Source organism: Pimephales promelas, chromosome 4 (genome assembly GCF_988280905.1).
Source record: "Pimephales promelas chromosome 4, fPimPro1.hap1.1, whole genome shotgun sequence".
Classification (NCBI taxonomy): Eukaryota; Metazoa; Chordata; class Actinopteri; order Cypriniformes; family Leuciscidae; genus Pimephales; species Pimephales promelas.
Genome location: NC_142772.1, coordinates 11,233,153 through 11,256,511, shown reverse-complemented (window position 1 = coordinate 11,256,511; position 23,359 = coordinate 11,233,153). Strand labels below are relative to the sequence as shown.

Genomic DNA, 23,359 nt, shown 5'->3' with positions numbered 1-23,359 from the left:
ACATCCTGCAACAATTATCACTTGGTTATTAAGTTTCTGAGAGATACAGACTTAGCAAAAAGTAATATAAATATATATATATATATATATATATATATATATATATATTTTTAAGTTCCAATATCTCCTGATTCACACTCCAGCCCAGTCGTTGGCGGTAAATGCACCGTTAAGTTGATTTGCCAACTGCCAAAAAAACACAAAAGAAGAAGAAGAAGAACTAGCGCGCAGCAGCAGAGCCCGTCTAACGGAGAGCCTTGGCACTTCCTATTAGCCCCGTTGTGTATCATCTTGGTTGCAGTTCCATTAGAATTCCACTGGAGGTGATCGCGGGCGAGTGCAGAACGAATGAGAGTCTATGGGGCTAAACGGCTAAATGTGTCTCTGTCACCTGCTTGTCGTTAAATCGAAATAGATTTTTTTGTTGATTCCGCAAGTTCAATATAGATTATAGGCCAAAAGTCGAATGAACGAGTACTTATGTCCTTTTGATTTCTTACAGGTTAGGCTGTTGTTGGCCGGAACACACTAGCATTCTGCTATTGTGTGACGTCATCACATTTTTGAAGGGATTTTTAGAACAGATAATTGAACTTAAAAATGCAATTTTCAGCTGAGTGTATTTTCTTAGCCCTCCCTTTTGAATGCAACTTTCAAATTACTTGACAAAAAATTACATCCTGAGAAAAGTGGATTTCTGGGGGTGAAACCCCATTGACTCCCATTCATTCTGCACTCGACCGCGAGCGCCCCCGCATGGACAGAGACGCGTTACTGCAGCCAGTCCAGAACCCGTGCCAATGGGCTCTATGCACGGCGTTATTTCCGGTGAAGGATTAAGGATGCTCGATAACTTAAGAAGATAAGAAGCCTATGGACTAGTATGCAGGAGTGATCTTAATATCTTAAATATCTTAATTTCTGTTCCAAAGATGAACGAAGGTCTTACGGGGTTGGAACAACATGAGGGTCAGTAAATACTGACAGAATTTTCATTTTTGGGTGAACTAACCCTTTAAGTGTGGTGCTTAAAGAGTACTTCAACTTCTACTCAAGTCACTTTTTTGATAGAGCACTTGTACTTTTACTCAAGTCCGGTTTTCTAGTACTTTATACATCTCTGCGCATAGATGCCTTATTAATTTCAATACATTTAAAGTAGGCTATGCCTCCTCTGTATGGTTAGAAAATTGTTATATTACAAGACACAAATTCAGATAGGCTTCTTCTCAGAGGTTACTCAACTTATGACAGGTTTCAAAAAATAATTAATGAAATAATAATAGAAATAATGTCTCTTCTGTATTAGAAAAATAAATATAGAAATAATAAATAAATAAAAACATACCTCCAAATTGAACAAAAATTACGGAGCCCCTAAAGGGACCTTTGCAAAAAATAAAAAATAAAGACTATTGCGTGAGAAACGTATCGCGTGCGCACGTGATACGTTTCGCGTGCGCACGCAATAGTCTTTATTTTTTGCAAAGGTCCCTTTAGGGGCTCCGTAAAAAATAGCTCTCACAAACTTACAAAAATGAACTATCAAAATATGTTTATATCTTTAGTTTTCTTCCTCTTTATCCTGTTTTTCTTCCTCATCCTCCTTGTTTGCCCAATGTCCATCTATATTTTGTTGTAGAGCTGATCTTTTTTGAAAACCAGGACATTTTCATCACTTTATAAAAAACAGCCATGTCGACCAGGACAGTATTTGATACATGTATTCGTTGTTTGATCCTTCATGTTATTAGAAAATTAAATAATTGTGTGATTTCATATGCCCTGCCAACCCACAAATCAGAGCTAATGCCTTGCTTAATAAATAATTAAATTTTAAATGCATATGGTTGAAAAAACAACCATCAATGGAAATGATTAGAATGAGACTAAAATGCAGTTTGAAATGTTTTAAAGAGGACAGACCACCCGCCGCCCTCAAAAAACAAACAAACAAAAACATTTGTGTTCATAAAATAATATTTTATTGTTTCTAACTGTTAGGAACCATCCAGAGTCTGTGTAGCCATCATAAAATTAATTTTTACATTTTTTAATAAAAAAAAAAAATGAGAAGATTATAATTATACCTTAGATCCCTTTATTTCTTAGTATTTAAACATGTTAAAACAAGAGTTTACATGATACATGTGCCGTCTTTATAATATTTCATGGATTCCATCTGTTGTGTCATGGCTAAAACCTCGTGGAATCCAGTGCTTAGGCCAGACATGTGCTGGAAGTAAGCCTCTTTTTCCAACTGTATAGTCAGGTTATTAACACCAGCATCCTTCAACATGGCAGACACCTGAGAACAAAGACAATCAGTATTAAACAAAACAAATTGGTAAGTAAGTTACTTTGTTTTTGGCCAAAACAATCAAACCAATACATGAATCAACCAAAAAAGTAATAAATAAAAATATCTAACTAAAGCTGCGTCCCAATTCAGTGGCTACATCCTTCAAAGGCCACATTCAAAGACAGATTGCATCATAGTGGTGGGACACAGGCTGTCCCAATTCAAAGGATCCTTAAAGTTGCTGTCAGTAACTTTTTTAAGTTAAAAATAATCCAAAATAATTATTTTAAAAAAACATATTCTGCCAGTGGTCAAAACTATCTTGCCATTGCTAGATTCAAAAGAGTTAGCTTGTAATAATGATTTTACTTTTTTTTTAGATTCAGCAAACCCAAAAGACTTCATACTTCGGATTTAAGGTGTCTCATGCGAACACAAGGCACATCCGATAAAATATTTTTACGTTTTCACCTGCGAGCGTTCTCGTGTAAACAGGGCCTTAGGCCCTCTAGGAGCATTATTGGACACCCCTGGTTTATACTGGTTTATGTACATAAATGGACCAAGGTGAACATATTTAGAAAGGTTGGGAACCTTGTTGTTTTCAGACAATTGAATTTAACTTTCAAAAAAGTCCAGTACACCGGGTGGCCGTGGGTCATTAAAAAGTATTAAAAAGTCTTAAATCAATTTTCCAAAAAATAAGGCCTTAAAAAGTATTAAATTGTCTTAAATTCAGATTGGATAGGTCTTAAATATGTTTGTCATGTCACCGCAAAGATGCAGACAAAGGCAATCGTTCTGCCAACCAGATCGAATATTTTCTACAAGCTAACGTAACCTGTGTGTGTGTGTTTTAGAGACACGCGGGTGCGATCTCTATATTTGTGTAGGCCTATACTCGCATTAAAACACAGTTTTTAAAGCAAAACATATTTATCCAACCCCTGTCTGTGTGTTGTTACGTCTGTCAGAGTTTGAGGTCTGCCCAGATGAAGAATAGGAAAGACAGTACAAACGAACTTGTAGTTCCACGAGTCCTTTTATAGTTGCTTTCTTTCAGTTAAGCACACTCTTCACATACATGTCGAAAGAGTGGATGTTAACAGGTTAAAGAAAACACTCTGTAAAACGCTACAAATCAAAGTGGAAGTAAACGCATTATAATATAAAACAAACCCGCGATAGAGTGGTCATCTTCCTCTTTGCGCGAGCATTCTCACTGAGCGTGCGCACTCACATACTCACATAACAACATCACGCGTCTTAAAGGTGCCATCTACCATAATAAATCAAATCCTACTCCATATTCCATAACAGATGGGGGCAGTATACCTCCAAAAAATGACTTGTGCTCCTACCATCGCGCATGTTATTCAAATCATTTGACATGATAGTAAAAGGTTGGAAGACCGCAGTTTCACGTGGAACATTTGGAGATTTTTAGAGATCAGAGACTCAATGAACTAAACACTAGAGTGAACTAAACTAAACACTATGAATCTCAACACTAAATGATGAAGACCGCCTCATAGATCTCAAAAACAAGCTGGTGCATTTCGACGGTATGGGAAAATAAAAGCTTGGGCAATTATTTGAAGTTTATGGTATTCGTTTTGTTCATATTACACTTTTATTGTTAGTGAATTAATTTGACAGACAGCATTCGCTGATGTTGATCAAGCTAGCGCCGTGAATTCACCGTGAGACACACGCAATTGACACTTAGCAAGCAGGTTAGTTAAGCTCTCAGATTCTGTCAATTATATTACGCAAATGCAATTCGATCGTCTCTACTAGCTGGAAAAAGAACATGAACTCTGTTGAAAGATACAGTATGCTACAACTTACCAAAATGTATTCCTCATGCATAATGTCGACCAATCATTTTTTGAACTCTTCCCTGAACTGAAATGTAGTAGTGGGCTGTATTTCCACACGACTGACATCAGGTTCAAGTACACACACACACACACACACACACAAGCCGGCGCGAGCGCGACTCACTCGCGTATTGCAGTTTGGCTGGTGCTAACGTTGCCCGTCCGCATACCGCCTCCCATGGCCGGAACTGGTATTACGATACCTGCCGGGCCGGGGCTAGTCATTTAGCATGCTAATTCAGGTTAATATCTCGGCAGCACTATAACTTGTCAGTTTTTTAATGACATCTTTGCACTTATTTCTTCTCATTCTTTTGATGCGTGTAGCTCATTTTTCGTATATTGTTACCTCAATTATTACATATGGCACCTTTAAAGGCATATCAACATGTCATGAACACTACTGAACACTAGGTGGCCGTTACAGAGACTGAGTTCCATCTTTTGGACATTCATCATATCGCATTGGTTTTCATTTCTTGTCCACAAAACAGGGCACTAATCTGTTTATTTTTAAGTCTTTGTAGTATTATTTTATACGGAAATAAATTATTTATAATTCTTATGATGAGAATAAAGTTAGGGTTAATTAAAAAAATAAATGGGAAAATAAATATATTGATCTGAAATAGCAAATTAATTTTTTAATTTATTAATTAAAAGGTACAATAACCAAACATATCTCAGTCTTTTTTTAATCTTTATATTTGTTTAATTAACAAACAAATTATATAAAACTATTATCAGTACACTATAAATAAACTGGTTATATGCCTTTATTAGTAAATTAAATCTAAGCCTTTATTAATATGCTTTATTATTTAAAACATACAAGGCTTAAGACGTTTATAAAAATGCCTTCTGTATTTCTTTTTACTCCGCAGGCGACCGCACGTACGCAATTGACAATTGGTTATTGTCATTTCACCAATTTTTTGAACAGACAGTGTGTTTACTTGGAAATATTACTGTATATTTTCATTTATATTTCCATCGTAAGTTTGGTCTTAAATTTAATTTAGAAGTGGTATTAAAAAGATTGCATCATAGTGGTGGGACACAGGCTGTCCCAATTCAAAGGCTCCTTAAAGTTGCTGTCCGTAACTTTTTTAAGTAAAAAATAATCCAAAATAATTATTTTAAAAAAACATATTCTGCCAAGTGGTCAAAACTATCTGCTTGCCATAGCTAGATTCAAAAGAGTTAGCTTGTAATAATGATTTTACTTTTTTTTAGATTCAGCAAACCCAAAAGACTTCGTACTTCGGATTTAAGGTGTCTAGAGAAAGAGAAAGAAACTGTCTCATGCGAACACAAGGATTTAAACATCTCTGAAGGGTGGTTTCACTTTTTTAAATTTAAATTGTTTATACCTGTAGCCACCCTGAGTACAAATGTTACTGCTGCTCAACAACAGCAGCTGTCAAAGTTGCTTTTGTTGGCTAGAGGTCCCATTTAACCACGTTCAAGTCTAACCTTGAAGTCCATGTCCTCCCAAAGAAGCAGCCTCTGTATTGGGACACATCTTAAATATCTAATCCTTATGCCTTGTTCACACTACATGATTTTAAAACGTCGGGCTGAACTGTGCGGTTTACATTACATGACTTGCTCTCAGTGAAATCTGGAGTGTTCAAGTTGTTAACTGTTCACACCACACAACACAACATGATTGATCCACAACAAGAGGTAACTACACACTACACTACACGAGTTGACAACGCACTGCATAGAGATACAACCACGATCGGATGATGAGAGCAAATCATTTGTGACTCAAAAAGAGCTGTTTCAGTACTATGTTACGTTCTAAATCCTGAAAATAATCAAATAAATAACAAGGTGACAACAACTGTCACCCAACGATTCTATTTTGTCTACAAACCACGTTTTGTCACGAAAAAACACGCAATAAATAAATAAATATTGCGCCAATACCCAGCGAAGAAGAGAACAAAACACGTGAATATGGACGTTAGACAGAAACTAGTGCTGCACACTGTTTGCTCGACGATCTGCTCTGAGGAAAAAAATGCAAAAAGAGAGACAAAAACTAAGATTCACCTGGTGTCCTCAACCCATGCGTTGCTATGATTGGCTGTACTCATGACATCACTGAGTTTGAGTCGCGCGACTGCTCTGGATATCTAGCAGGCTAGATATTTTTCTGGGCTCGGCGACGCATCTGCGAGGCGTCTGCGAGCGTTTTCGCTGCGTTGTTGGCTCTTTCATACTAAAAGATTGGCAAGCGTTCATCGTCCGCTAATCCCCCGCGATTTGCACGCGATAACACCCTGACCTGTCGGCGACTCAACGATTTGCAAATCGGGCTTAAAATCATGTAGTGTGAACTTGGCTTTAGGCAAAATGGTAATACAAACAACAAATACAGCCCCAAAAATTGCTGTAAATTTGTAAACAAGCCATGTTCAAGATGTAGCATTCATACCTGTTGAATAACTCGCTGTTCAACTACATCAGACATGAGTTGGAGATGGATGGTTCCAGCAATGACACTGGCAGAATGTCTCCAGAAGTGTGGATCACGGTAGGATAAAACGCCTTCTATTTTCTGAATCTTAGACAAAAAGGAAGCATTAAGTTATATTCAATGTAAAACATTCAATTTGGTAATTCAAAAATTAAGCTACACTAACCAGCCAAAATACACACACATATATATATATATATATATATATATATATATATATATATATATATATATACAGTATATATATATATATATATATATATATATATATATATATATTCTATTCATACCTTCTCAAGTGCAAAGTTAAGCTCCTTGTCATTTTCAGGTGGCGTTCTCAGGAGAAGAACCTCACAAGCGTCTTTTAACAAAGGAATAACACTGAGAAAAATCAGTGTGGCAATGAAGAGTGAACAAATGGGATCTGCGATCAGCCATCCAAACTGCTTAATGAGAAGGGTGGATATAATCACACCGACACTGCCCAGTGTGTCAGCAAGCACATGTAGAAACACTCCTGCAAACATAAGGAAATGTCATCTTCAAAAGGTTGAAAAGCATCAGGATTGATAAATGACAATTTAATTTCTGGATATAATAAAATAAAAACAAATCATACTCATTACAGTGTACAGACCAACCTCGCATATTAGCATTCATTCCCCCTCCAGCAGACCCGTGGGAATGCCCGTGGCTGTGAGAGTGACCGTGTCCTCCATGACTGTGTCCATGTCCTCCATGGCCGTGTTCTGCATTGCCGTGCCCATGGTGTGAGTGGCCGTGCTCATGCCCAGAGCAGCTACTTTTGGAGGCCCCATGGGAGTGTGCATGACTGAAGGCACAGATGCCCACCAGATTAACAAGGAGTCCACCAACCGAAACTGGCTTTAAGGAACAAATGGATCAAGGATAAGCATGAGGTGACAGGATTCATGTGTGAAACTTTGTATAACTTTTAATTGTTCAACTAGCAAAACCAATTCAAGACACCAACTTAGCAAATGCTTTGTCAATCCTGACAACAATGTCTTGAAGGTTAGCCGTTCATACCGTTAGCATATCTGTGTTGATGTTTGGTGGATCGATGACTCTGGTGACTGACTCCACAAACACAAAAAAAGCTATGACCATGAGAAACAGACCATTGATAAATCCAGAGAGGATCTCAACACGACCGTACCTGAAATGAGAAAAGTCACACTGTTAGCACCAAAAATGACAAAACACAATTCCGTTATGTCCAGTAATTAGTGTTCCCAGACTTCCCACACCAATGAGTTCCCATGTATTTTCAATCAATCAATTTTAAAAACAACTTTTGATTCAGAATGATTTTTTAATGAATCAATCAGACATGTTTTGTGTGAGTTGATGATTGTTTATATGTGAATAAAAGCCTAAATTCAATCTGTTCATCATGTAAATGTCTCTTCAGAAAAAATTTGGACTAGCTTCGCTCCCTTGTTCAAAATTTGAGGGGACAAGGGTCTGTCCATGTAAACTTCCCTCGTCCACTCCAGGAAGGGGAACACACTTCAAAATGGTGATGGGGATTTCACAGAGGGAAAATGCTTAGGGAAGTTTGTGAGTGCATGTCTAAAAAAAACAGATAAGAATGTAAATGTGTACCTTGAAATGCAATGTAAGTCGCTTTGGATAAAAGCTTCTGCCAAATGCATAAATGTAAACGCCATGGTGTGTCCTAGGCTTAAAAGCTAGAATACACTACACAATGCTGGAATACACTACTTCTACAGTAGTGTCCGAGAGTCATAGTGAGTCTGCAGATTTTGCGCAGTCAGAGGTAAAAGATGTCAATCGTGTAGTGTATTATGAACACAGACTTAGACAGATTTATTTCGCTTCAGACTATGATTTCATCCAGTTGGAGGATATCAGAAATGTTTGATATTTTGAGTCACTTTTAAAACAATCTTGTTTTTAGTTTTCATGCGTCTCCTAGCAATGAAGCGCATGTTTCTGCGTGACATGGTTGTGTTTGGAACAACTTGAAAGTCTGGTACTGTCCTCCTCAGTTGTTTAGTTTTTTCCTTGTTTCAGCGCTTCAAGAGACACAATGATTGACAGGTGGGGCGGGGACGTGCATCAGAATCAGCTCAGAATGCTTATTCAAATCCACATGGAATTTTGCTACATTCATTGCAGGGCATTTAGTGAACATGCAATCACAAAGCATCTTAAGAGTGAAGCGTAAATGCAATATTTTTTTTTGTGAGTGTTTTAATCGTCCAAAAGCCAAATCAGTCTGCTCACTTACAAATGTATAATGCAAATTAATTTCACAAATAAGTTATCCTAAAATTAGCAAGCAAAATTAACTACCTTACCCATAGGAATATATCCTTGTTGCTTTCCATCTGCTCATGAGCGCAGCAAACAACCCCAGGACCAAAGCCGAGCAGTCAAACAGCATGTGGAAGCCATCAGAGATCAGCCCCAGACTGTTGGTCCATACACCATAGAAGAGTTCCACAAATGTGAAGGCCTGAACAAAGATCAACACAACTCTTATTAATACTGTTGAAGTAGGTAAGTAATTGTTTAAAGTATAGGCAAGCTATATCAGACAGGCAGTTAAAGTAGGTCATGAAGCTCTAAAGCTTTTGAACATTTGAATCATACAATTATTTTCTGTAATTCTGACAAGAAATAACAAACATTTTAAAGGTGCAATGTGTAACAAAGTTGAGTATCTATTAACAGAAATGCAATATGACATCCATAACTATGTTTTCAGTGGTGTATAAAGAACTTACTTAATTAGCCGTAATGTTTTTATTACCTTAGAATGAGACATTAATAGCTCCATAACCGAGGGAATCCCCTTCTATGAAGGTCGCCATGTTGTGACGTCATATTCCTACCGTAGCCGAACGCGAACAAACAGCGCTACAGAACGCGTTTCATCACTACCTTGAAAGAGAAGTAGCGGAAAGCTGGAAGCTAGCCTTACACTCCGTGAGTAGTGACTTTTCCCTTGTGAGTGGTGTAAAATATGTAGTTGGGATTGTTTCATGTAACTTAGTTCTCCCTCGCTGTGTTATGGGTTTGTTATGTTGGGGATAGATGTGCTGTTACGTTCGTGAGACAGCTGATGATTAGTATTCATGTCATTGACCGTAACAGTACGTTACAGGAATCACTAACCCGTCGATAGAGACTTTTACTAAAGTCTTTTATCACTAAAGTCGATCGCGAAGAATTTAAAAAATCAGAGAAAAAAAGCCTATTGTGTGTAGTAAATAGTATCTATGGGATGCAGAGATGACATGATTGTAACAGCGCGCGCACTTCCGACCTTTGGACTCATGCGATGCCGACGCGTCCCAGCTCAGCCACAGTAACAGCTCATATTAGCCAGCTAAACTATTACTACCCTGTTAGAAAAAAAATATAGCTGCTCCCTCGCTGTATTATGGGTTTGCTACAGTATGTGTGGAGAAATGTGCTGCTGGTTACATTTGTGAGACAATCAGCTGATTATTATTTTATTAAATTATATATTAAAACCCTTGATCCTCACCTGACTATGGCTTTGTAAACAGACAGTATTCATGATGTGGTTTATAATGGACTGTGGTACAGAAACAGTGACAATGTTACACACTCTTGGCTTACTCTGGCTATTCTCTGCTGTCTCAGCCGACGAGATGTTTGTCCCGTTTTAGCAACCGTAGCTTCTTCGAAAGGGAGGGGTGAGCAGTGGGCTGAGCCCTTAGTGCAAACCTGGTGCAAACTCGCAACCGAACCACTAGATGTCGCTAAAAGTCACACATTGCTCCTTTAAGCAATTAACAATAAAGCACTTAAACTGAGCATCTTCTACATTTCAAGACCAAAATATAGTAAACACACGAGTTGAAGTGGCCATCCTACAGAAGGTAATGTACCAGATTAAGACAGAGGAAGTAGAAGATCTGCCGCGAGTCATATTCCTCCAGGATCTGTTTGAGTGAGTCTTTGATGAAGCGAGGCAGAGACTGGGATGTGTGCTGAAGCGCATCACCCATGAAGTTATAAAGAGGAGTTCCTTCAGGGGAATAACCCACCAGTGTTCCCTTCTGACCTTTTGAAGATGGGGCTGACAGTATGCTATCAGCTGAAAACATCAAATGGTACATTCAATTAGGACAAAGTAAAATGAGGTACTTTCAATGATTTTACATCAACACCTTTTTGCCTGTTTTAACATTTACACTCAACACTATGATGATCATTTTTACCTCTTCCACTTTTTTTATCTACACCCTATCGAACACTTGACATTTACAATATCAGATTCTGTGATAGGGGAATATATATATATATATATATACACTCACCGGCCACTTTATTAGGTACGCCAAGCTAGTAACGGGTTGGACCCCCTTTTGCCTTCAGAACTGCCTCAATTCTTCGTGGCATAGATTCAACAAGGTGCTGGAAGCATTCTTCAGGGAGTTTGGTCCATATTGACATGATGGCATCACACAGTTGCCGCAGATTTGTCGGCTGCACATCCATGATGCGAATCTCCCGTTCCACCACATCCCAAAGATGCTCTATTGGATTGAGATCTGGTGACTGTGGAGGCCATTTGAGTACAGCGAACTCATTGTCATGTTCAAGAAACCAGTCTGAGATGATTCCAGCTTTATGACATGGCGCATTATCCTGCTGAAAGTAGCCATCAGAAGTTGGGTACATTGTGGTCATAAAGGGATGGACATGGTCAGCAACAATACTCAGGTAGGCTGTGGCGTTGCAACGATGCTCAATTGGTACCAAGGGGCCCAAAGAGTGCCAAGAAAATATTCCCCACACCATGACACCACCACCACCAGCCTGAACCGTTGATACAAGGCAGGATGGATCCATGCTTTCATGTTGTAGACGCCAAATTCTGACCCTACCATCCGAATGTCGCAGCAGAAATCGAGACTCATCAGACCAGGCAACGTTTTTCCAATCTTCTATTGTCCAATTTCGATGAGCTTGTGCAAATTGTAGCCTCAGTTTCCTGTTCTTAGCTGAAAGGAGTGGCACCCGGTGTGGTCTTCTGCTGCTGTAGCCCATCTGCCTCAAAGTTCGGCGTACTGTGCGTTCAGAGATGCTCTTCTGCCCACCTTGGTTGTAACGGGTGGTTATTTGAGTCACTGTTGCCCTTCTATCAGCTCGAACCAGTCTGGCCATTCTTCTCTGACCTCTGGCATCAACAAGGCATTTCCGCCCACAGAACTGCCGCTCACTGGATGTTTTTTCTTTTTCGGACCATTCTCTGTAAACCCTAGAGATGGTTGTGCGTGAAAATCCCAGTAGATTAGCAGTTTCTGAAATACTCAGACCAGCCCTTCTGGCACCAACAATCATGCCACGTTCAAAGTCACTCAAATCACCTTTCTTCCCCATACTGATGCTCGGTTTGAACTGCAGGAGATTGTCTTGACCATGTCTACATGCCTAAATGCACTGAGTTGCCGCCATGTGATTGGCTGCTTAGAAATTAAGTGTTAACGAGCAGTTGGACAGGTCTACCTAATAAAGTGGCCGGTGAGTGTATCTTTCAAATACATTCTTTGCATTAAATCTTCTATCAGAGATATTAACTTACCCATGATGAAGCAGCAGGCGCTGACCAGCACTCCGCCAGACAGCACATGCTCAGTGCTACTCTGCTGGTTGTTTCCTGGCTTACTTATCACTCTGAGCTGGTCGGTTAGCGGGTGGGTCCAGAAGTTTGCCAGCACCAGGCCACTGAGGAACAGGAAGATGGAGCCATATCGAGCACAGCGTGAGGTTTCCAGCTTTGCAGTGCAGATGGACTCCACGTAAAAGTCCAGAATCATCACAGAGAAGATGATCAAGGCAAATGGCAAGATGAGGCCAGACCAGGATTCCACCTTACTCTGCGGATTTCCATTTTTTTAAAAAGGAGCTTTCATTAGTGTCTGTAAGAACTTACATGAGTCTCTGTATTGTTTTAGGTGTTTAAAAAGGCTAATGCATCTAAACATGGTGCACTGTTTTTGTTCTAATAATTGTACACTGATTGTACTCATTACTAACTGATTCCCAATGACAATAACAAAACAAACTTAACTGATAAAACACATTTCGAATATTCTATAGTCTTTCTCGTCTGGGAAAAGTATGTATCGTGGCCAAAAACGGCCATAACATTTAAGATTTTATTCAGTTTTCCAATGGAACCCTGATTGTTCTTCATGATTTGGAAACAAACAGTTTTTTAAAGGAAACAAACAGTTCTTGAATGGATGTAAAAATAAGAAATGATATAAAATAAGAAATATTTGATCTTATTTTAAATTGTTTTAAAGGTTTAGTTCACCCAAAAATGAAAATTCTGTCAGTATTTACTCACCCTTGTGTTGTTCCAACCCTCTATGTGTTTATTTGTTCTGCTGAACACAAAGGAAGATATTTGGAAAAATGTTTTAATCAAACAGATCTCAATCCCCATTGACTACCATAGTATGTATTTTTTCCTACTATGGTAGTCAATGGGGAATGAGATCTGTTTGATTAAAACATTTTTCCAAATATCTTCCTTTCTGTACAGCAGAACAAATAAACACATAGAGGTTTGGAACAACATGAGGGTGAGTAAATACTGACAGAATTTTCATTTTTGGGTGAACTAACCCTTTAAGTAATTTTGAGGCCCCCTTTGAAAGTTTGCTGAGCCCCTCTACTGGGCCTGGACCCTTGGTTAAGCAGAAAACAAAGCTGGTTCTTCTGCTGGATGTTACCTCAGTAGTTGCAGACAGCACTATGACCCAGGGCAGCAGAACTACAGCAGACACAAGGTTAGATAAAGCATATAGGCGTTTTGCGCCACCAATCTCCACTGATAATTTTCTAGATGCTGTGTTGAAAGCCACCTTCAGGCACAGGGCTAGAACCAGCAGAACCACTCCACCCTGCTCAGAAAACGAGAGTTAATCACCATTATATCACTGATCATTCACTGTAGTAAACAAACACTCTTAAAGATTTTTTAACAAATGGTCAAAAACATACCTTGTGGTCCGCCACACCTAAAAAGGCAATCCCTGTGTACAAAGCATGGGTCAGAGCACTGTCATGGTGCCCCTCAGCTATAAGAACGTGTTAAGGAGCATAAAGTTGTAGATAAAACCAAAAAGTAAACCTTTCCAAATACACATTCATGATGATATTGTGAATGATTAATCTGTAGATGTCATTCCAAAGAATAAAATGTTTATCCACCTCTGAGTCTGAAATAACTTTCCCTTTAGTCGGAAAACAGTTGTTATGTTTCCCATTTTGCCTGCAAGCCGGTGTCATTAAAGAGACAGAAATGACAGATTTCATAACGGTGTACACATTTTTGCTACAATTGTAAGGATACGGTGCTCTGCCATCTTTGCCATAAGATCATCATTATCAAAGAGCAAAAGGCAGATCACAGCAATTATAAATAAAGCAGCACCCCTTGTCTAACAAAAAAGCACATGGAAATATGTCAGCTGGTAAATATGCTTCATTCTGAGATATGGTTATGATTTCTCTACTTTTCTGACCTTAGAAGGTCCCCCTCCAGAACTGGTAAAGAGAACGCTGAGGAGAGAAATCACCACCACATCACTGTGCTCAAACAGCAAAAGGGTCCTGAAAGAAATCACTTAAGTTTAGGCCAAATGCTTGATTAATAACAGAAAAAAAAATTAAATAATGAAACACGTTTATTTTAGATGCAGCCCAAAGACATACCTGAGTGGCCCACAAAGTGTCAACCCAAAGAAACCCAACAGGGAAATGACGCAGCTCATGACAGCATGCTTGAGTATTTTTATCCACTGAAATCAGAAGTTAAACAGATAAAATCAGGCTGCCATGTTCAAACAGGTCTACATGAAAAGGCAGTTACAATCCATTTTACTTCCATAATATACAGAATGAGCATTTAATGCTATTATTGCTGTAACATTTAATGCATCAAAATGAACCAATATTAAACAAGTGGCTAACAGTTGACGTTGTTAGAGATTTTTGGCATTTTTTAACATAATCGGCATCGGCCAAGTATATCAAGCCAATTATTAGGCAGGCACATCTGTGGGCAGCCTAGTGTTGTCGTGGATCACGTGTCTGACGCACGCTGCCGCTAGAGTAATTTTCCAGCCGAGTGAGAAGCAGACCTAAATAAGAACGCATTCATGAACTATCATTCATTGAACGCGTTCAGGCACAACACTGACCGTAAGTTAGTAGCTGGATTAAACATGGTTAAAGGGACACTATGCATTTATTTTAGCTTAATTTAACAGCTTCAGAGTTATATGACTTCTTTCAGGTTTAATGGTGGGCGTCTCGACCCCCCCTGGTGCCTGTGAGCGGAAAAATCTCACTTGCAGCTTCGGTGCGGTGAGCCACCGGCCTCAGCATCAGGAAGTATCGCGTGATATCAGCTCTCGCGATGTAACGCATTCCTTTACGGTAACACTGCACATATCCAGGAACAAGGTTGAGAGGGTTGGAGTTTGTCACACTATCGTCATGGCTGAGCCGGCATATAAGATAAAGCTAGGTTAAGCATTGTCGGAGGAACAGAGAAAGAGGAAACAGCAGACTGACCGAGCGAGGAGTCAGACACGAGCATAGGCGTAATTTGCGGGTGATATGTCCCCATTGAAACATCTCTCAGCACGGATGTACCATTACAAACAAATAAAACATCTCCAGGTAACTCTAGTAGAGCATTCATTTAGTTCGTTTGTTAAATAAGAGGCGATCTGAAATGTGTTGTTTTTGAAATCAAGTGACCAAAGCGCTCGTTGCCGCTGCGATCAGTTTCAGTGGATTCAGTGGTCTGTTGTGACGCGCACCGTCTTCAAATGGACACGTGCTCAATCCGTTGCGGGGACTCACCGATCACGGTGAGATCACAAAACCCAATGCACAAAAAACACGTCCCTGCTTGAAATACAGCCACTAATAAACAATCGCTTTTGATGAGGAAAATAAACTATACTATTAGTAGGGATAAGAACCCAGAACCTGTGACACACATGGCAAAAGTTCTGCCTCTGGACCATTAAAGTTCATGTGGATATGTATTTAATCATGTGAAAATTCTCACCACTAACAACATATATTAGATCTCATTAAACGACAAATTAAACACAATGTATGTAACACGTCACGCTCTCCGTGAGTGGTATTTACGACAGTAACGTTAAAAACAAGTACTCCACAGTTACTCTAGGGGTCGCTGTTTGACAAAAACAGCATTCCTGCCTGGTGTCCCTTTAAAATGCTGGCCAAACAGTGTAAAGTGTGACTGTATTTCACTGTAGACTAATGGCTCGTTTCCACTGAGTGGTACGGTACGGTACAGTTCGGTACGCAATTATTTGCGTTTCCACTGTCAAAAGTTGTGAATAGTACCAAAAAGCCGAACCGTACCGTACCACTTTTTGGGTACCCTTCCGTTGGGGATCCTAGCACAGTGAAAGGGTACTAAAAGGCGGAGCTAGACTCAGTGCAAAACGCTGATTGGTGGACAGAGTATCGTCACTTGCGCGTGCTACAAGGGCATTAGAAGCATACATTTGAAATATAATTCTACTGTTATTGTCACGAAATGTAGTTTTAAGACTTTTTCAGGCGAGAAAGTAGTTTTTTAAAGATCAAATCTGTGGTTTATTTATAGATTTTTGATAATTTGACTGAGATCCATTCCAAGCGATCACCGGACGCTCTCGCTCGTGTCCCCCGCCTGGAACAGCCTTTCCTCGGCTAGTCGTTCTGATGTTTGCCGCTGACTCGGACGTCTCTGTAGTGGTTAAACATGAGATATAGTTCGTCTTGTATAAACCTAACAGGTGATCTTCGGTCTCGTGAATCTATAATTCGTTTCCTGGCCAATAGTTTTGGCAGAATTCAGGCTACGTGAAGTTTTATATCTTTGAGCGCTTTGTATATTTGACTGACTGAATTGATCTTGATATTTTTTAAGCTTTACTGTATTTTGTACCTTTTACGTATACTTTTAAAATGGCTATTATTGATAAAACTGAAATTCAACAAAAAGAGACAGTTGTCATTTTTTTATTCTATTACAAGATCATCTGTAATGTTGTTTATTACAACATTTGTACCAATGCGATATGCAATAGCCTACATTACGTTACATATTGCCTGGAATATGTTTAATATTTTTAAATTTAAACGAAAAGAGGCAGTGTTGTTTTATATTTAGTTTTGTTATAAATATAGTGTTAAAGGGTTAGTTCACCCAAAAATGAAAATTAAGTCATTAATTACTCACCCCCATGCTGTTCCAACCCCGTAAGACCTTCGTTCATCTTCGGAACACGAATAAAGATATTTTTGATTGAATCTGAGAGCTAGATCAGTCCTACATAGACTGCCTAAGGGACTGGCTCTTGACGGCCCATAAAGTCATTAAAGAAAAGGTTTAAATATTCCATGTGCCTACAGTGGCTCAATTATAAGTTTATCAAGCGACGTGACTACTTTTTGTGCGGAAAAAACATAAATAACGACTTTATACCACTATTCCATTACTTCCTTATGGGCGCATGCGCGAGAACTGAGACGAGGACGTTCTCATTCGTCTACTTCTTGTTACCGGCTGCTCGCCGCTTAGGAGTTTTACCGAAAAGTAGCAGAGTGGTGTTTATAACATATTTCGTTTTATTGTTGCCTAAAATGAACATACAGAGATAACCGGAGTCGCAGAGCCAGAGCGAGCTGAGTGCCACGTTCAATAACACGCTGTTCCATAACAGAATTACTGGACTCGTGTCCTCGGGATCATTCTCCTGAGTCGGACTTTGCGTTGGCTTCTTGGAAACGCCTAATGCCAGCGCTTGTTTGATGACAAGATCTGCTGTCTGTCATCCATTGTTGTTTACCATGTTGCTTTCTTCGCGCGAAAATGACGTCGATCGCTTCTTTCCAGCATACCACGCCTATCAAGTAAGGGTACTGTTGGCGGTGGAAACGCAAGCCTGATCATGGTGGACCCGACCCGACCCGTACTGTACTGTACCGTACCGTACCCCTCAGTGGAAACGAGCCATAAAAGGTCCAACAGCAGACGGACGGTGCGTTGTGGTGCATTTAAAGTTTTTGTAAAATGTCATTTTCCCATCTGGTGGTTGTTTTTGTCATTAAACAGCAATTTACTAGTGTACGTTATTGTTAGAAGTTAAATTAAATAAAATATAATAAATTTTATTATACCTCTAAACATTATACTAAATATGATTAAATTTTAAAGTGAATAAAAGCCTGAACTGAATCGGTTCATCATAACAATCATGTCTCTTCAGAAGATTTGGATTAAACACATATATGGATCACTTTAACAATATTTTTATGAATGTTTTCAATGTGTGGAATGTTCTGGTTCCATAGACTTTCAAAGGATCGACTAAAAGGATGAAAGGATGAAAAAAGATGCGTTTCGAAGATGAACAAAATGGTTTGGCAAGTTTTTTTTGTTGTTGTTAAATTAACCCTTTAAGTGATAAGAGTTTTAAAGGGGAGGTTGATTGCGATTTCACTTTTTTCATTTTAAATAGTGTGTAATGTTGCTGTTGGTGCATGAACAGTATCTGCAAAGTTGCAGCACTGAAAGTTCAATGTAAGCAGAGATATCATCTTTTAAAAATCACAAAGTATATTGCCTACAAAAACGACTCGATTGGGACTACAGCTAGGTTTTAGACGTCACTAACCCATACATTTGCATCAACCCTCCCTCCGGAAAATGCAAAAAAGGGCATGGCTATATTTCTCCATTGTGATTAAAACATTAGTAGCCAGTCAGTTGCTATTGTTGCCAGTCAGATGCTATTGTGTTAAACAAACGTGTATAAAGTTAAAAAACTTAGAAAATTATCATCCAGAAACGTTTAGTAAGAGCCGTGTGTGGTGAGGTTCTGCTGGACTCTCTTCATCTCGGTCTGATTCTGCCTCAAACTGATACTGTAGTATCGACATGAATGGACCGGAGTGCAGGCACGTTTCGCCCATAAAGGTAATGGGCGTTAACTTTCCGGACAACGTGAGCAACAGTTTAGCCAATCACCACACACCGGCCCAAACTAACCAATCTGAGCCCACTGCCTGTTTCCGAGGGAGTGGTTTCATAGACTCAGGAAGTCAGCCGCTCGTTCGAGGACATACGAGAGCGCGCCTGACAATAAAGGTTAAGTTTATGAAAAATAAGACTTTTTAAAAAAGAAAATCCACGAATACATGTTATATTGCACCACATAAACACAATCATGCAAAGAAAAAAAGCAGTCAACCCCCCCTTTAAAGAGCTCCTATCATGGATTTTTGAAAATGACTGTTCATGTGGTGTGGAATATAGCTCTAAGGGAATTAAAACTTCCTGCAAAGATTTATATCTGAAAGTGCACCGTATAAAGTTATTGTCTTTCAAAAGTGAGAGTCGACTCCGAGTATATGAAATGAATTGTTTTTGAAACGAGTTATTAGCTGTTTCGTAGTGACGTAGATACGAAACATAAGCATATTGGCCGCGCCCAGTTACTGCGCGTAACGAGTCATGAATAGGAAGTGCATTTTACTGATTTTCCGAGTCATTTCATTTATTTAAGTGGCTTAATTTTATAATTTTAACAGCCAAATTCCTCGATCATATCCACCTACGCAATGTTGATCATATTCTGAATTAAGAAATCATAATGCAGTAAAAAACTATTTACAGGGAACATAAATAATCACTTTACCTTCCGAGTCTTACGTTCATTTGTCACGTGACATACACAATGATCGGATCGTTCATGAATCACATATCTGGGACTAATGCAGCAGGATGTCGAAACGAAATATGGTGGATTGTTGTTATTATTATGATAATAATAATAACAACAATCCACCATATTTCGTTTCGTAATATTTCGATTGTAATTATTATTATGATAGTAATAATATGATAATAAGAGCGCACCAGGAGCGTTCACAGCCGAGGAGACCGACTTTCTTGTCATGGCCGTAAAAGATGGAGAACTGACATTAAATGGGGGTAAGTTATGTCCTTATAGTTATGCATATAGTTATGGCCAAACAGGTCTGATCCGTCATTACTACAATTAGCCTGAAAAAATTGGGTAGCCTAAATGCCTAAGCTTGAAGTGTTAATATTTTTCCTTGTTATAATGGTTTGCAAAAATAAAAACGGCTGCATCTGTGTTGATGAGAGAATCAAAAGTGTATGCGCGTTGTGCAAGCTACATAATGGCCAAGCATGCTGGTTTTTGCTGGTATACGTTGCAAATAGAGGCAGAAGTGCACGCGCCGGTCCAAGCTGTAAACACTGATGATGCAAGCGAAATACCAGAGTGAACATGGCTGTAAACGACTTTTGCTTCAGTTTGAAAAACCCCGGAATGTTCTCCATAACAGAGCGAATTGCATTCCGTGTCTTGTTTCGGTTTTCGATTTCTCTAACCTACAATGTAAATCTCGGCGCTTAGCGTCTACGTCACGGCTCTCAGCCCGCCCTCTGTTCGTTGATTGGCCGGCTGTTTTCAGGCCGGTGGAAAACTAAAAGATAGGCCACTATCTCAGACTCACTACAGGAGCGAAATGAAATTAGCGTAAGTAGGAAGTCTGACGTAGTCAGGCTACAGTTAAACTAGAATTAGAAGAACTTTGTACCTGTCTCTTTGGGATAATTTTTCCAGATGAGAATGGCTTTTGAAAGAAAACCAATATCATCGCACACCTATGCAGAAAAGAGAAGGTATTTATATGATCAGAAATAATGGAAATAAACAATCATGACACTTGTATTCTTTAATATGTACATGTGTGATGTCACTCCTTACCCCATTTTTAAAATAAAGAGAAACTGTACAATATGCACAACTTTGAGGAGATCATATGACTCAAATATGCCAAAAGCCTTCAGCAGCTTGGTAAAGTAGAGTAATACAATGTACCGTGTCAGTCTGAAAAAGAAAAAGAAACCATTCAGTAAAGTAGAAAAGTAGATAAAAAAGTAGGGCTGTGCAAAAATTAATTGCGATTAATCGCATCCAAAATAAAAGTCTGTGTTTACATAATATATTTGTGTGTGCTGTATATAATTATTTTGTATATATAAATACACACACATGCATGTATATATTTAAGAAAATGTGTTATTCATATATAACATATTTATATTTATACAATACAGATTATGTATTTATAAATATATACAGAATTTAAGCGCAAACATTCTTAAATATATACATGCATGCATATGTATTTATATATACAAATAAATTATATACAGCACACACAAATATATTATTGGATGCGATTAATCGCAATTAACTTTTGCACAGCCCTAAAAAAAAAGCTAAGCTATTCTTACAATGGTATTAGCATAAAATACCATGGAAAACATTGCAATGCTATAGGTTTTAGACATCATCATGGTAATACCAAAGTATTCTCTGAATGTGGTGAACAAAAAATGCAGATACCTCATAACGTTACCTTACAAATTAAAGTACTATAGTAAAACTATGGTAGAGAGTGTTAGGATGCACCGCATATAAATATTATGGTACTTATATGTAACTATTGTACTACAACATATGTAACAATTGATTTAAAAGGTTTATCTTTAATCATGCTACCGTGGTAAAACCAGCGTCACCACCTCATAACATCAGTGTAACGTGGTTCTTCCAAAGTACTAGAGTAGTATTTTAATGTAATCTTTGGACTTGTTTTACCTGGCATCTGGAACCTCAACTCGCCCCAGCTTCCCACTGGAGATGACATTACTGCTGTATTTTTCATCCATACCTCTGCTGCTGTGTTTATGATCTTAGATCTTTCACTGTTAATCTAAGAGCTCATCTTTGAGAAACAAAAGCTGTTATGTGTCTAAATGCGTTAGCCTAAGTTAGACAGCTAAAACCGAATATAACAGCACAATTCAGGGCCCTTTGGCGCTGAAATCACTTATGTACTGGTAATCCACAACAGATAACTCTGAAATAAAAACCGTTGATTTCCGAAATACATACTGAATGATATATCTATTTCCACTAGCTAACAGCTACATTATGAACTGATGTGTTAGTGTGACGTGACCATTTCCTCACATATGGCTACAATCGATGAACCTTTTCAAAATAAAAGTCACGTATCGCCGAGACAAAATATATTTACATGAAATACATCATATATATATATATATATATATATATATATATATATATATATATATATATATATATATATATATATATATGATGTATTATATCTATATCTATATGATCATATAGATATATTAAACAGATAATTATAAATCCTATAAAAATTTGACAACTTTTCAATAGCTTTAATATTCGGTTGTAACATGATCCATGTGTAAAAATGGTAAAAACCGGTCATTACTGGGATTCGGTGGCTCTTGTGTCCCCACTAAAAAAGCTCATGATCTTACTGCCTTAAACTCCTGGACAATATTTTACATAAAAATATTTATTTGATACATTTTACAGCATCTTGAACCAACAGGTCTATCACCATTTTCCTATGTCCCCATCCCAATTTCATGATACAACCATAGGATACAATTCACCATTGGGGATTTTATTTTTTTGTGTAAACACACACACACACACACACACACGCACACACAAATCACGAACATGATTCGAACAGGTTATGGGCCGCATAGAAAGAATGGGGGACAAATTTGTGAAATCTAGATAAAATCTCACTGAAAGCTGATTTTTTTAGAAACCAGGCTCGAATTTTGAACACAACTTGTTCACATTTATGGCTTTGATTTTCAGTTTTAGAGTAAAACATGTTTAAAAAATCCCCTAACAATACAAAATATTAAATAAAAAAATATTATCAAACTAAAATATACTAGGCCTACATTTTCTTCCTTGTAGGCCAGAAACAAGACTTCCTTAGATTTCCACGACGCATGCGCGAGAATTGCGATCTCCTTACACTACTTCAGTTCAGTTCTCACGCATGCGTCGTGGAAATCTAAGGAAGTCTTGTTTCTGGCCTACAAGGAAGAAAAGGAATAGTCGAATAAACTCGTTATTTTTGTTTGTTTTTTCGCACAAAAAGTATTCTCGTCGCTTGATAAACATATAGTTGAGCCACGGTAGTCACTTGGGATATTTAAACATTTTCTTCATTGACTTTCTGGGCCGTCAAGAGGCAGTCCCTTAGGAGCCAATGTGGTAGTGAGACAGCTCTCAAATTTAATCAAAAATATCTTTATTTGTGTTCCGAAGACGAACGAAGGTCTTACGGGGTTGGTACAGCATGGGGGTGAGTAATTAATGACTTAATTTTCATTTTTGGGTGAACTAACCCTTTAATGTCAGAGTCAGACACCTATCGGCCTACGAAACACAGTTAATAAACAGAAATGTATGTGTCTTGCGGAAAAAAAACATTGCAGCTACTTTTCTCTGTTTATGTACATGACGAGTCACGCAGGTACTAGGGCTACTAGTATAGTTTTAGTATTTTAAATAGTTAATAGGCTACTCTAAAATAGTCTGAATATCAGTAGTGATTCAGGATAAGACAAAAATACGGTTTGGAAAATTCATGACATCCGTATAAAATTTTGTACATTTACAATTTTGTAAATAAAAA

The 23,359-nt window shown here is 38.3% G+C and overlaps 1 protein-coding gene across 1 annotated transcript; it reads right to left on the bottom strand.

Moving 5' to 3' along the window:
- Positions 1-1,962: 1,962 nt before the first annotated feature.
- slc30a5 (solute carrier family 30 member 5) lies at positions 1,963-21,825 on the bottom strand. Its single transcript, XM_039662219.2, has 16 exons — positions 21,454-21,825; positions 20,554-20,676; positions 20,384-20,450; positions 14,432-14,517; positions 14,242-14,329; positions 14,070-14,157; positions 13,718-13,794; positions 13,447-13,617; positions 12,288-12,582; positions 10,588-10,796; positions 9,025-9,182; positions 7,727-7,856; positions 7,318-7,561; positions 6,967-7,193; positions 6,635-6,763; positions 1,963-2,308 (listed from the first exon to the last, which is right to left on the bottom strand). The coding sequence occupies exons 1-16, from the start codon at positions 21,522-21,524 to the stop codon at positions 2,138-2,140; spliced, it is 2,334 nt and encodes a 777-aa protein (XP_039518153.2). The 5' UTR covers positions 21,525-21,825; the 3' UTR covers positions 1,963-2,137.
- Between the last annotated feature and the right edge of the window lie 1,534 nt (positions 21,826-23,359).

Bases quoted from the DNA above. Each gene is read 5' to 3' on its own strand.
- slc30a5 (XM_039662219.2), bottom strand. From the start codon at position 21,524: ATGGATGAAAAATACAGCAGTAATGTCATCTCCAGTGGGAAGCTGGGG. The intron at 10,797-12,287 runs GTAAGTTAATAT...TGATGTTTTCAG, and splicing joins CGCCTGCTGCTTCATCATGG to CTGATAGCATACTGTCAGCC. The intron at 7,194-7,317 runs GTTGGTCTGTAC...TTATGTTTGCAG, and splicing joins AATGAATGCTAATATGCGAG to GAGTGTTTCTACATGTGCTT.